The sequence below is a fragment of the Acinonyx jubatus genome, chromosome B1 (genome assembly GCF_027475565.1).
Source record: "Acinonyx jubatus isolate Ajub_Pintada_27869175 chromosome B1, VMU_Ajub_asm_v1.0, whole genome shotgun sequence".
Classification (NCBI taxonomy): domain Eukaryota; kingdom Metazoa; phylum Chordata; class Mammalia; order Carnivora; family Felidae; genus Acinonyx; species Acinonyx jubatus.
In genome coordinates, this window is record NC_069382.1 from 39,009,684 (window position 1) to 39,023,900 (window position 14,217).

The following is a 14,217-nucleotide window of genomic DNA, read 5'->3' on the forward strand; positions in this document are numbered from 1 at the left end:
TAGGTGGATCTCTCTTTTTATACAGGGGGGAGGTTGAAGAAAAGGGAAAACATTAAGCATATCACAGCTGATGTGTGTGAACTGAAGTGTTTGATTTGCTGGACCATAGTTTTTCTGTGCAGGCAGTGGCCATTACATAATTTGCAAAACAAGGACATCTGTACCCCAATTTGTAGAAAAGAGATGTGGGATTAAATAAGTTAACATATGTCAAAACACATTGAACTTTTGAGTGAAAAGGTCATAGATAAAACTAAGGCATCATTACAGATGTTAATACTGACAAGATTTATAAGTTTTGCTTTCATATAGTTTCTATATGAAATTAGATTTCTCAAATTAATAAATATTAGCTAACACAGCACTCTGAAAGTAGGAAAAGATATCAGGTAAAAATTCTTTAGCTTTTAAATTCATCTTTAAATCACTGAACCAGTTTTTCCCCACAGTCACTGTAATGTCCAATTTGGATAGCCTTTGCTTAGCCCGTTGGATGCTCACCAGTCTCTTTACATACCACTTAGTTCTACTTCTGGTATTTGCTCTTTGCTATTCATAAAACTTGGAGCATCCTCCCTCCTGTTTTCTATTTCTAAATCTTACCTATCCTACAAAGTTCAGTTCAAATCCTTTCTCATCTACAAATGACTCTCTGATATATCCCAGAATTCTCTCTCCTACATACCTTTTGTACTTAAAGTTAATATTACATAGTTTGAGATTTAACTACCTTCTGATTGATTTCAGTATGTCACCTTGGACTTCTCAATTTGACTGTCATTGCTTATTCCAAATTCTAGACATTTATTTGATCTGGAAGAATCAGAATAAGGAACGCAGAAGGGCTAACCTAGGTTGCTAAGACAAGGATAAGAAGACAGATGGGGCTCCTGTGTGGCTCAGTCTGTTAAGCATCCGACTTCGGCTCAGGTCACGATCTCATGGTTCGTGAGTTCAAGCCCCGCACTGGGCTCTATCTTGACAGCTCAGAGCCCGGAGCCTGCTTCAGATTCTGTGTCTCCCTCCCTCTCTCTGCCCCTTGCTCGCACTCTCTCTTTCTCTCTCTCTCTCTCTCTCTCAAAAATCAATAAAAATTAGAAAAAAACTCTTCTTAAAAAAATTTTTTTTAAAGAATACAGAAAAGATCTTGGAGGTAGAAGTGAGACTGGAAGCACTTAGTTCAGATTCACAATGGGACCTAAATGGTCTGAGAAACAGGCGTCCTGCAGAGAAGAAATGAATTGGGCCCTTAAACATCAGATAGGATTTTAAAGTATTCCTCCTCCTCTTTCTTCTTCATAAATAAATAAATAAATAAAATAAAATAAATATTCCTTCTTCATTTGTTACTGGTCTGAACTTTAGTGCTTATACACTTAGCTTACCTGCTAATTTTGAGGTCTATAAACTCTTCCTTTAAGCTGTGTTTAGTTGTTTTGCTGCTCATGAACAGCTTCAGGCAGAAAAATCATATCTATCCAGTACAAAAGTTGGTTGAATTATTGAACTAGATTATAAACTTTATTAGGTCAGATAGCATGTAATTTTTGTATCCTTTGGTTCCTTATTCATAGTACTTTATTATTATTATTGATACTACTGTAATTTGGCATTCTAAATTTTTAAAAAAATAGAAGCTATGTTTTTGTAACATATATACCATTTGGAACAGAATATTTATGCTGTGATTTGTTGGTTATCATATTTGCAGTGATGTTCATTTATTTTACATAGGAAATGCAGTATTTTCTATTAAGCCTCACAGTATTGAAGCAGTTAATGTATTCTTGCTTTGGATTGTATAATTTTATCTTAATTGGTAGTTCAAATAAAAATATTTTTTAATGGCTGGGAATTATTACCAGATTTGAATTTGCCTGAAATGAAATGAAATAAAAATATTTTAAAATAAGATGATGCTATAAAAATATTTCAAATTTGAAACTTTCTGAGGACTCATGGGCTTTAAAATTTAAAACATCAGTATTAATGGTTTTTTTTCTCATTAGGTACCTGCATTATTGCATACTGGCGATACGGTTCATGGCTTGGGGCAATCAGTTGTCCAATCTGTAGACAAACGGTAATGTTTGTATCCAGAAAGCATCATTTATGCTAGTTTATTTTGTAAATTTTTATAATTTCTGTATCTAAATTTTGAATTATTTTTATTAAAGTTTTTATTTAAATTCCAGTTAATTAACATATAGTGTAATATTAGTTTCAGGTGTACGATATAGTGATTCAACACTTGGATATATCACCCTGCGCTCATCCGGGGTTAAGTGCACTCCTTAATCCCATCATGTATTTAACGCATCCCTACCCGCCCGCCCCCCCCCCCCCCCTTGCAACCATCAGTTTGTTCTCTATAGCTAAGGGTCTGTTTCTTGGTTTGCCTCTCTCTCTTTTTTCTTCTGCTTTGCTCATTTGTTTCTTAAATTCCACATATGAGTGAAATCATATATTTGTCTTTCTCTGACTGACTTATTTCACATAGATAATACTTTCTAGCCCCATCCACATCATTGTAAATGGCCAAGATTTCATTTTTTTATTATGGCTTAGTAATACTCCACTGTACATACATACCACATCTTCTTTATCCATTCATCAGTCGATGGACATTTGGGCTATTTCTGTAATTTGGCTATTAGAGTATTTTTGTATCCTTTGGGTAAATACCTAGCAGTGCAGATGGTGGATCATAGGGTAGTTCTATTTTTCCAAACTTCTATAATGTTACCCCCTTATTTATTTTTATTTTTTTATTTTAGAGAGAGAGAGAGCACTAGTGGGGGATAAGCACAGAGGGAGAGAGAGAATCTCAAGTATGCTCCACACTCAGTGCAGAGCCTGATGCAGGGCTCAATTCCACAACCCTAGGATCATGAGCTAAGTCAAAACCAAGTCGGACACTCAATTGACTGAGCCACCCAGGCATCCCTCCATTATTTTTTGGGGGGGTCTTACACTAAAAAAAAAAGAAAGAAATTCCCTTTGAAATCCTTCAGTTGTAATAAAAAACAGCTGCTAAATGAATCCTCCCTAAAATTCTAATAAGTCTTTATTATAATACTAGCAAAGGAATAACTGAACTAGCTAAGCTTAAACAGATATTTCCCCTACATATACTTCTTTTGAAAAAAATATTTTTCCTTTTTTATTTATTTTTAATCTGCCCTTCTCCAGTGAGGGTGTAGGTAGCTTTCTATGATGGATAATAATTTTTTAAAATGTCTGTTTTAAGGTGCCTTCTTAGCGCAGCTGGCAGCGCGTCAGTCTCATAAAATGTCTCTTTTGGAGACATAACCACATTACATTATCCAGAACAGATCAGACCGTTATAGTTAGTACAGAAGCTACTTCAGGAGGGAGACAGTTTTTATAAACATATATTGAAGACTGAAATGTTAGCACAGATGATATGTGCCAAATTTTCTCAATTTCTTTGACAAACTGGAAAAACAAAATACTGAAAAACCCGAAAAAATTAAGTCTTAGTTTTTTAATTAGCAAATGTAGTAGAACATTCTAACAGTTGTATACTATTTTTTCATAATTTCCTATATACTAATTTCTCATTTAAAATAATATTGGGGCATCTGGGTGGCTCAGTTAAGTGTCTGACTTCAGCTCAGGTCCTGATCTCATGGTTTGTGGGTTCAAGCCCCGCATAGGGCTCTGTGCTAACAGCTCAGAGCCTGAAGCCCGCTTTGGATTCTGTGTCTCCCTGTCTCTCTGCCCCTCCCCTGCTCACACTCTGTCTTTCTCTCTTTCTCAAAATAAATAAACATTAAGAAAATTAAAATAAAAATACCTTTCTAGTAATGAGTTATGAACATGAAAAAGACAGCAGCTCCTTAGGAAGTCTTCCAAAGTGCAAAATGAAGTCCTAAAAAGGATAGAGAGCTTCCAAGTTGTCAAATTGAACACATATATTTGCTATTGCTTGCCACCCCACTAAAAGAACAAGACATTTTGTAAAGGCATAAACCCACAGAGATCAGAAAATAAACAAAATGATAGAAGAGGTGACAATTTTTGAAAAATTCTTGGTAGAATATAACAGACATACACAAAACAAAGAAGTACTGCTTATTGAATTACCACAAAGCAACACTTCAATAATCACCACTCAGATGAAGTAGAAACTGGCCAACAGCCCCCAGAAATTTCTTCGGGACCCCTTCCAAATCTCTACTCTCTCCTACATCTTCTAGAGGCAACTACTATTGACTTTTATGATAAGCATTTCCTTGATTTTCTTTATAGGTTTATTACCTTAGCATGCATCTCTAAGATTATTGTTTAATTTTGTCCGATTTTTGGACTTATTGTTATATGAATGCACATGCACAGATACTTTCAACCTTTGTTCTGGCCATCCACTTACCCCCATTACTGCCTCCCTTTTTGGTGTAGAGAGAGAGGTTCAGGGCTTTATCTTTTTTCCTCCTTGCTTGTACATTCCCAAATTCTGCATCTTTCACATTTGACTTTGTAGCACATGGCAGGAGGAAAATAGTTTTTGTTTTTGTTTTTGGGTTTTTTTTGGGCACTGCCTCTGTGGCTGATTTAATATGTGACACAAGCAGTCAACACTGAAGTTTATTTGCCAGTACCACCTCTCATAATCTTTAGCTATCTGCCAGCAACACTGAGACCAGGCCATAGGTCTAGCATTAAAGAACTAGTTCCACCACCTGTCCCCTTCTTGGCTCTATCCATGGCTTTTCATAGGGTGTATATGTATTAGCAGGTGATATCCTTTGGATCACCCATAAATTGCTAGAGGCTAAAAAGGTGGAGATAAAATTGTTTTTATATAATAGCTTTTGGTTCCCTAACTGTAGAATAATTCATCCTAGAAGCAAGACAGGTGGCAGATACCTGCTCCCCATCCTGTTTCGCTGGAAATAGTGCATAGGCTGCTGCTTCCGACTGTAACATACTCACCACTTCTCTTCCTGAATGTATACGCTAACATACCAATAGTCCTACCTGCACTTCAAGGGCCAGCTTATGTTTCCAGTATTCTGAGCACCCCAAGCAGAAGTCCTTCCTCTGAAGCATCATTATAACCCCCACCATAGTGCTTTGTAACAGGCTGTTGAACAGGTCTGCCTCCCCTTCTATCTTGGGTGTTGTGGTTAGCAAGGGGCAGGGCTATGTCTTCATTTTGGGGGTACATGTAGCCCTTAATACAGTGCCTGGCCCACAATAGGTACTCAGTTATTATGTTCTGAAAGATGCATTTTTATTAACATATTTGTGAAAACAGGCTGTACCTGCTTTCCTACCACCTACAGTTCTTTGTCAGTCCTTTGTTTGGAAAGCATCTGTTTGGAAAGCTGAACTGATGAAGGATAAAAACACCTAGATGATTTAAACCTAAATCTGTTACTGCTCCTTCCCATTTGTATCTCATCATACATTTAGCATTTCTATAGACATTGTTATATTTTTAAATATACTGATTTTTCAAGGTACTGTCATCTTCAGATTACCCCAGTTATGTTCCTGTGATATTTGTGTATACTCACCTCTACCTTGGAGGAAACCAGGCTAAAAATATTGTGTTATATTACAGTGTCACAAATTACCTTTTTAAAAAAAAAAACAAAACTTTTTTTTAATGTTTATTTATTTTTGACAGAGAGAGAGAGAGAGAGCGAGCATGAGCTGGGGAGGGGCAGAGAGAGGGAGACACAGAATCTGAAGTGGGCTCCAGGCTCTGAGCTGTCAGCACAGAGCCTGACGTGGGGCTCAAACTCACAGGCCATGAGATCATGACCTGAGCCGAAGTTGGACACTCAACCAACTGAGCCACCCAGGTGCCCCTACCCTTTTTGATTATAGTAGAGATGGGTGCTTGAGAGTGGGTCCCTGCAATAACTTAATCTCTGTATTCTGTTTGGTAGCATTCAAAGATATTTCAAATACCAGTGAGGTTGAAGAATAATTTTGATCAAAAAAAGAAATTCCAGGGGCACCTGGGTGGCTCAGTTGGTTGAGTGTCCTGCTCTTGATTTCAGCTTAGGTCATGACCTCACCATTCATAGGATCGAGCCCCATGTTGGGCTCTGTACTGACAGCATGGAACCTGCTTGGGATTCTCTCTCTCTCTGTCTCTCTCTGCCCCTCCCCTGCATGCGAACCCCCCCTCCTCAAAAAAAAAAAAAAAAAAAAAAACCAACTTCCCTAATTTTTCTCTCTCAGAGTGATATATATTTTTGTGTCACTTTGCCCCTGAATATTTTTTTCAGTTCTTGTATCTTCAAATATTTGTTAGTTCAAACAGAGAACTACTGGCTTTATCCCTGGTGTGAACTGGAACATACTAGAACCCGTGTTTGGTTAAGGTACGCATTTGATTTTATAGGAATTCAGATTACATTTTGCATTGGATTTTATTGTAAGGCAATGATAACTTACTTTCTTTCCCATGTTGCCTTTATTAAAGGAAATGAGTGAAATATAAATTTAGAAGTTTTTCTCATTCTGTTGAATAATAACACAAAATGAAAAAATTAATGCTGTAGAAAGGTTTAACAGTGTTTTTTTGTTTGTTTTTTGTAATATACAGGTAACTTTACTGCTAACAGTATTTGGTGAAAATGACCAGTCTCAGGATGTTGTATCATTGCGTCAAGATATTAATGATTATAACCGGAGATTCTCAGGGCAGCCCAGATCTGTAAGTAATGTTATAGCAGGTGCAAAGTTACAGTATAATGATACTTCTCTTTGATAAGGTGAGATTTACCAACAAGTATTCTTTGACTGTAAAAGAATCTCATTGTTTATGTGTTTAGGTAAAGTTTTAACAAACTTCATCGTTGTTGTCAATCACTGAGTTACAGCTTTTCCAAGAACTACAGTTTTCTGTCCAAAAAAAAGGATTATAAAAGTCTTTATAAAAGAGGCTTATAACTTGGGATCTTCTGAAAAGTTTTACAGTTGTGTTTTCCTCTTTTTTACTTACCCTGGTTTCCTGTTTGAAATGTTTTCCTAAGTAACCCTCGGTGTTAGGCAGTTTTTTTGGTATATCATTTTAGCTACTCAAAAACATTTGATTTTTAAAGAACACGTTCATTTTACAGTTTACCTCCTCCTCCCAAAAAAGGCGTTTGATAGATTATATACTGTCACATTTTACTGACTCATTCCAGTTTTTTCAAAATCTAACAATTCTAGAAACATGTGCATGACTATGTACTTCAAAAATCAGAATATTCTAAGTACAGATTTATATGGAGGGCCTAGACCTCTCCTCTGAGCTCTAGACTATACATTTCCATATCCACTTGGATGTTCCATAGGCACCTCAAACGTGACATGTACAGTATTGAATTGCTTGTCTCCTCAACTCAGTTTACTCTTTTTTCAGTCTTAATTGTTTTGATTTCCTTTCCCTCATTCCCTTCATCTGATCTATAAATAAGTTGTATCATTTTTTTTTCTTTTTTTGGGAGATCCTGTCATTTTAATTTCATAAAAATGTCCTGTGTCTATAGCCATCATACTAGCCCAAGCCACCATCATCTCTTGCTTAGAATAACTGCAAGTGGCCTCTTCACTGTGACTTTTTTCTCTGCACAGCAGCCCAAGTGATATTTTGAAAACATAAGTAAGACCATGATATTCTTATATTTTAAAACTTCCAATGTTGTGGAATAATGTTCCAACTCCTTACTGTGCTTACACAGCCCTGTATGACCTGGTCCCTCCCTTCCCCTCACCCAAAATGCTTCACCTCCACCAGTCACTTTTCAGCTCTCAAAATACACTCCAGGTCTTTCCATCTAATGCTTTTACATGTGACCCCTTGGTTTGGGGTGCTTGTCCCTCTGCTCTTGTTATCCTTTAGGTCGCTCTTAAATAGACCTTCTTCAAAGAGGGTTGCCCTGATCAGCTAAGGTATTCTCTATTATTGTCCTCTATACATTTCCCTTTGTAGCATTTATTACAAACAGTACTCAAATCTTGTTCAGTATCCTTTTCTCAGTAAACTAAAAGCTTCATAAGGGCAACGACCGTGTTTATATATTCACTGTTATATTCTCATTGCCAATTTCAGTGCCCTGGTATACAGTAGGCCCTTAATATTTGTTGAATAGATTAATAAGCTATCCTTAAGAATTGATACTACTACTTTCCATCAAGAATATAAGCTGTTAAAATGCTTCAGTATTAAACACTTGTGTGCTCTTGTGCACCCTTGCACATGTTCCTTATACTGTGATGTCATATACCTTTAAAGGCATACCCATGTGGATAAAGGGTAAATATTCTAGATGTTTAAACAGAAAGAAAATTTAATCCACAGTTATCTGGGAGCCTCTTCTGCTATTTTTCATCCAGCAATTTTTTTTTTACATATTCTGCAGTAACATCTATAGGATGATTCTTTGAAAATTCACATGTTCCAAATTCAAGACTACCACTGACCTTAAAAAATCATTTTAAGATTTGTAAGTGTGAAGCATACCATTGCTCAATTATTATTTTTTTGGTACATATCAGATATTTAATAAATAAGAAATCTTTGTAGGTTATGAAATTATAGTGTAATAGAAACATTTAGCTCTTAGTTTGATATTCTGTCACCTCCAAAGTTGAAGTAAGATTGTGATTAATATATAAACATTTCTTAATAACCCATTTCATACTTCTTATCTATTTATTATAGATTTTATATAAATGACACCATCTGAGAAGTGAACAAATAGCTCTGATAAAGGACAGAAAAATATTCAAAAGATATCCTATCTGGTCACTAGAATATTTAAAGTAACTGACTATAGACTTTGTGAAAGTTGTGCACCTGTCTTGCTTTCAATATTAGTTTCTCCCATAAAGAATAGGAAATTAACATTTAGAATGATTCTAAAAAGACCATTTTGTTTTTTGTGACCAGTTTTCCAAAAAGGATTTATAAGATAATCTGGTGGAGTTTATAAAACTGTTTCCTTAGAAAATAGTTCTTCCCATTTTTATCTCCCCCTCCCTCTCATTTGGTACTTGTTAAACACACAAGATACATACCTAGACTTGGATATATAGGAATTATACAGATTATTAAAAATAGCTGAACTGTTACAGTGGAATGACCACAGGAAGTGACTTTCTTCCTTTGGTCAGTTTCTCTGCATCTCCTAGCCCCTGAGAAATGAGATAAAGAAAGAAGTTATATTGAGAAGTCATGGTAGTTCATTTACCACACAGGACCTTCTAGATCATGTAGTCAACAAACAAACTACACAAAACAAATGAGAAGTTTGCAGTCAGAGGATAAACTAACTCGCTCGAAGCAATACAAATAGATACTGGTACTTATTTTAACAGCTTTATTTAGATGTATTTTACATGTCATAAAGTGCAACCTGTATACAGTTCAATGGTCTTTCATGTATTTAGAGTAAATATAATTGGATTATCACCATAATTAATTTTAGAATATTTTCATCATTCCAAAAGCTTTAGCCATCCTTTCCCATTGTCCCCTTTCCTATTCCCTACCCCCAGCCCTTGGCAACCACTAATTTACTTTCTGTCTCTATAGATTTGGCTACTTTGAATATTTCGTCATTTCATTGAAATGGGATCATATAGTATTTGGCCTTTTGTCTTTGGCTTGTTTCACTTAGTGTTTTCAAGGTTCATCCATGTTGTAATACATCTATCAGAACTTCATTGCTTTTTGTGGCCAAATATATCACATTTTGTTTATCCATTCAGTTGATGGACATTTGAATTGTTTCTGTTTTTTGGCTATTATGGATAATGTTTCCATTGACATTTGTGTACCAGTTTTTCTGTGGACATATGTTTTCATTTCTCCTGGGTATATACTTCATTATGGAATTGCTTGATATTATAACTCTATGTTTAACATTTAGAGGAACTGCCAGATTGTTTCCAAGGAGGCCATTCATTCCCACCAGTAGTGTATGAGGGTTCTAATTTCTCTGAATCCCCAATTTTCAAAAATTTATATAATTTGTAAAATTTCAGCTGTGAAAATTATGCTCACTTATGTAAAATCCCAGTAATTGATGTTTCTGTACATATTCAGAAACTTAATCATTTTCAGAAAGGTAGGGTCTGGCTTTCCAAAAATCACTGTGGCAGTTAGTAATTCACTTAAACTCAAGTTAAGCCGAATACACATCCTAAGATGGAGTCCCTTTCATTGCTGTTCTTAGACTGTCAGATTCCTCCGAGTTACCGTGTCTTTAACGTATACTACTTATATATTGTCTAGCAATTTATAAAGATCTTTTGTATACAATATCTCTTTTAGTTCTTACTAGTCCTTGTGGCATATCATACTCCATTAGTTGTTGCTGGATCTCTAGTAGGTTAAACAACTTCCCCCAAGGTGATTGACTTGGAGTTTAAACCCAGACCTGTCTGACTTTAGAGCTGAGACTTGATAAGTTCTTCATTTCGTTTATTTTATTAATTCAAATAATAGAGGACTTGAGTTTTGCCTCACTGTATCCTCTATTTTCAAGTTTGTGGACATTTTAGTTGCCTTTCAGTTATCTGCAATAAGATCTATTTTATAAGAACCTAGTAATGAAAGATCTGTTTGAAGTAAAATGTGTAACTAGAAAATATATGAAACTCCTAACTCATGTTAACGGAGTTTGCACATTGTAAGAAAATTATATTATTTTGAAGTCTGACATATTAGATGACAAATCATATTTGTTCTTTCCTCTGCCAGATTATGGAAAGAATTATGGATCTACCTACTTTACTGAGGCATGCATTCAGGGAAATGTTTTCAGTCGGGGGCCTTTTCTGGATGTTCCGCATCAGGATAATACTTTGTTTAATGGGAGCTTTTTTCTATCTTATATCACCTCTAGATTTTGTACCTGAAGCCTTGTTTGGAATTCTAGGCTTTCTAGATGATTTCTTTGTCATCTTTTTGTTGCTCATCTACATCTCTATTATGTATCGAGAGGTGATAACACAGAGACTAAACAGGTGAAAAAATGTGAGTTTACTAAAATATTTCAGCTAATACGTGAAATCAAACAGAAGGACCCATGGCAGCATATGGAATTTGAATATTATTATACGAGCGTAAAACCACTGTATGACAAACATTTGATTTCATTTGGCAAATGTCTAGCAATATATGACTGGAATTTTTACATGTACAGGTTCTAATATTAAGGTTAGAATTATAATAATAATTTACAATTATATGCTGATTCTATGTTGTCTATGAAGTGTCTGGAAAAAATATGGAATTATATAAAAAGGGATGATTTTTATATCTTTTTTTTCCAAAAATTACTCAGATTAATTGGATGTATATAGTAAGATATTGTTTTACAGTTTATCCAATTTATCTTTCTCGGTGAGTACCTATATGGTAATATATTGGTATGAGATACGTTTAAATATTTTTGTTACAATAAAATATTGTACAATATTGGAGGAAAGTCAGTGTTTCTTTCAGTACTAGCTAAGTTTTATGTACTTGGAGCAGCTGTGCTTTTCCATTCTGATATAATTGTTTGCTAACAGCTAAAAATGAAAGAAGAAACTTGAAGTTTATAATTTGATTTCATATACTAGCTTATAAGACACTTCTTAATCAATAGAAGAATTAATAAGATATAAGACGTTTATCTCCAGTCAGCACTCTTGATTTTCTCACTTATGACATTTAAACAAGAGTTTGGTCCTTTTATAAGAATAGTATATACAAGTAACTGTAAAGGGAAATTTTTTTCAGGAACCTCTATAATACTGCAAACACATAGTAGTTTGATGCATTTCTAAGGAAAGTAGATTTTCATGGCAATGAGCATTAAAGACATTAGGAGGGTAAAGGAACACTATTTAAATTTGACAAGAGAAATTACTGGTGACCTATACCAACAAAATGGCCTAATTTGCTTTTCTCTGGTCAGAAAACTTTTGTAATACTGTCCCTAGATGGCAGCATAGAGCCCAGATTCCTCAGGTCTAACCGAATGCGCAAATGTCTGAGGCAATTCAATAAGAAAAGTTATCTTGCTTTTTTGATAGCTACAGCTTAAGTCCCCAGTGCTCTCATCTGCAATTTTCTGGTTTAGAATATTCAAAACCACAAGTGTTATGAAATCGTAACTCCCTCAGGTGGCACTGCTCATTTGTGAACTGCTCATTTGTGAACTAGTCCTTGATGCTAAGGGTTAGTGTTGGATCTGTTACCTGCAGTCACTGATAGTCATACTGTCCGTTCATGTATTAGTGAGCCTCATTATGTAGTGATAGGGAGAGGAAAACCAAATCTATCACATTCTCTCAAGTTCATCAGACTAATTAGTCATCAATTAATGAGATGCTGAATGAAGTATCAGTAACAGTGTTTTCTAATTTGGGCCTAGGACAAAGCTGCTTGTCATAGAGAAAAAGTGCTTAAATATAGCACATTATAATTAAAGCATTTCTTGCATACTTTTAATTTTATCGTTAGGATAGTTATGTGAAGGCCTTCCTTTTCACAGATGAAACCCATATGTTATAGGTCAAAGTTTTTTTGCCTGAAGCCACACACAAATAAGTGACTGAGCAGGTATTATACTCTTAGTAGACTCCCTAGTATGGGTTCAAGTAGATCTGAAGGTTATGGAGAGGGGAAGCAGGAGAGAAAGTGGGATCCTTGGGAAGTCTTTCAGAACACATTGGAGTACCATAACTTAGGTGATCCTAAAGGAAAGGTCTAGAAAGGTTATATACCAAGACTTCATGAATCCTAATTCTACACTTCCAAATCAAATGTCTAATACAGACAGTGGCATGCTTCATAGAAAACATTTCAGCGGCAATCACAAGTTGAAAAGCTAATGAGTTAAGAGGTTGCTATACTACCATTTACCAGACTAGAAACGGATTTTTCACCAATTACAGATTTGGTGTAGGGCTACAGCAGTGTCATTTTTTGGAAAGGATTTAATTTTCTGTGCATGTATTCTGCTTTGCGTGTCATGTTTCTAGTTACAATTTTATTGTAATATTTGGAATTCCTTCTAAGACTTTCCTGGTAGAGGTGTATTGTACCAACTTTGTAACATACAAAAACACTATATAAAGTGAAGTCTTATTAAACTAAAAAGGGAACATGTAGACATCTCAGAATTTTAGACCTGCTTATTATGTCCTCTTTACTGATCACTGGTAATAAACATGTAAGGGATCTGAGAGAGTATTTAAAGTAAGTAGTCAATCAGTGTTTTAAACATCATAGTAATACTTCTATGATTCAGAGTTAGATCATATAAATCAAAAGAACTATTTGGATTTTTGTAAATAGCAATATTGTAACTTTCACAAAAACACGGTCCGACCCCAGGAGCAGAAGATAACTTTGGGCAGCTCTGTAGGGAACAAGATGAAGAAATAATTATTATAACTGTCCACTAGAACAGTGGTTTCAGCTACCACAGTTCTCAGCTTTTGAGAGCAACAAGAGACGAAAAGACTTTGTCAGTCCCTGTGGCTGTGCAGATACATACCTCACAGGACTATTTCAGCGGACTCGTGGTTTGGTCCAAACTTTGTGATTTAAGTTGTCAAGCGGATATTCTTTTGAATAAAAGCAACATATCTAAAATTAAAAACTTGTGTTATATTCCTTTCTTCTAATATTTGCTTTAAAATTCAGAACTCCTGAAATAGCATTCCTTTTCAACTAATGGACGTCTGATGTCTCATCACATTTCTTCTATTTTTTTTTTTAATGTTTATTTGTTGGGGTGCCTGCGTGGCTCAGTTGGTTGAGCTCAGGTCATGATCTCACAGTCCGTGAGTTTGAGCCCTATATTGGGCTGTGTGCAGACAGCTCAGAGCCTGGAGCCTGCTTCCAATTCTGTGTCTTCCTCTCTCTTTCTCTCTGCCCCTCACCAGCTCATGCCCTGTCTCTGTCTCTCAAAAATGAATAAGCATTAAAAAAAATTAAATGTTTATTCTGAGAAAGAGTGCACATGCACAAGCGAGGGAGGGACAGAGAGCAGGGAGGGGAGGTGTTGGGTGGGGGGGGTGGCAGCTAGTCTTAAACAGGCTCTGCACTGTCAGCATAGAGCCTGATGCAGGACTGGATCTCACCATCTAAGAGATGATGGCCTGAGCCAAAATCAAGAGTTAAGACTGAGTCACGCAAGTATACCTCATCACATTTCTAATTAATTATGCTTAGATATTGTT

At 35.6% G+C, this 14,217-nt stretch overlaps 1 protein-coding gene across 5 annotated transcripts in view; it reads left to right on the forward strand.

The window, feature by feature from the left end:
• Nucleotides 1–13,634, forward strand: part of RNF170 (ring finger protein 170) — a 41,459-nt gene extending 27,825 nt beyond the window's left edge. For all 5 annotated transcript variants that reach the window (XM_027071574.2, XM_027071575.2, XM_015088506.3 and 2 more), the window contains 3 exons: nucleotides 2,010–2,083; nucleotides 6,590–6,700; nucleotides 10,739–13,634. In XM_027071574.2, coding sequence (XP_026927375.1) covers nucleotides 2,010–2,083; nucleotides 6,590–6,700; nucleotides 10,739–11,008 — 455 coding nt within the window. In that variant the 3' untranslated portion in view covers nucleotides 11,009–13,634. The remainder of the gene's footprint in view (nucleotides 1–2,009; nucleotides 2,084–6,589; nucleotides 6,701–10,738) is intronic.
• Nucleotides 13,635–14,217: the final 583 nt, after the last annotated feature.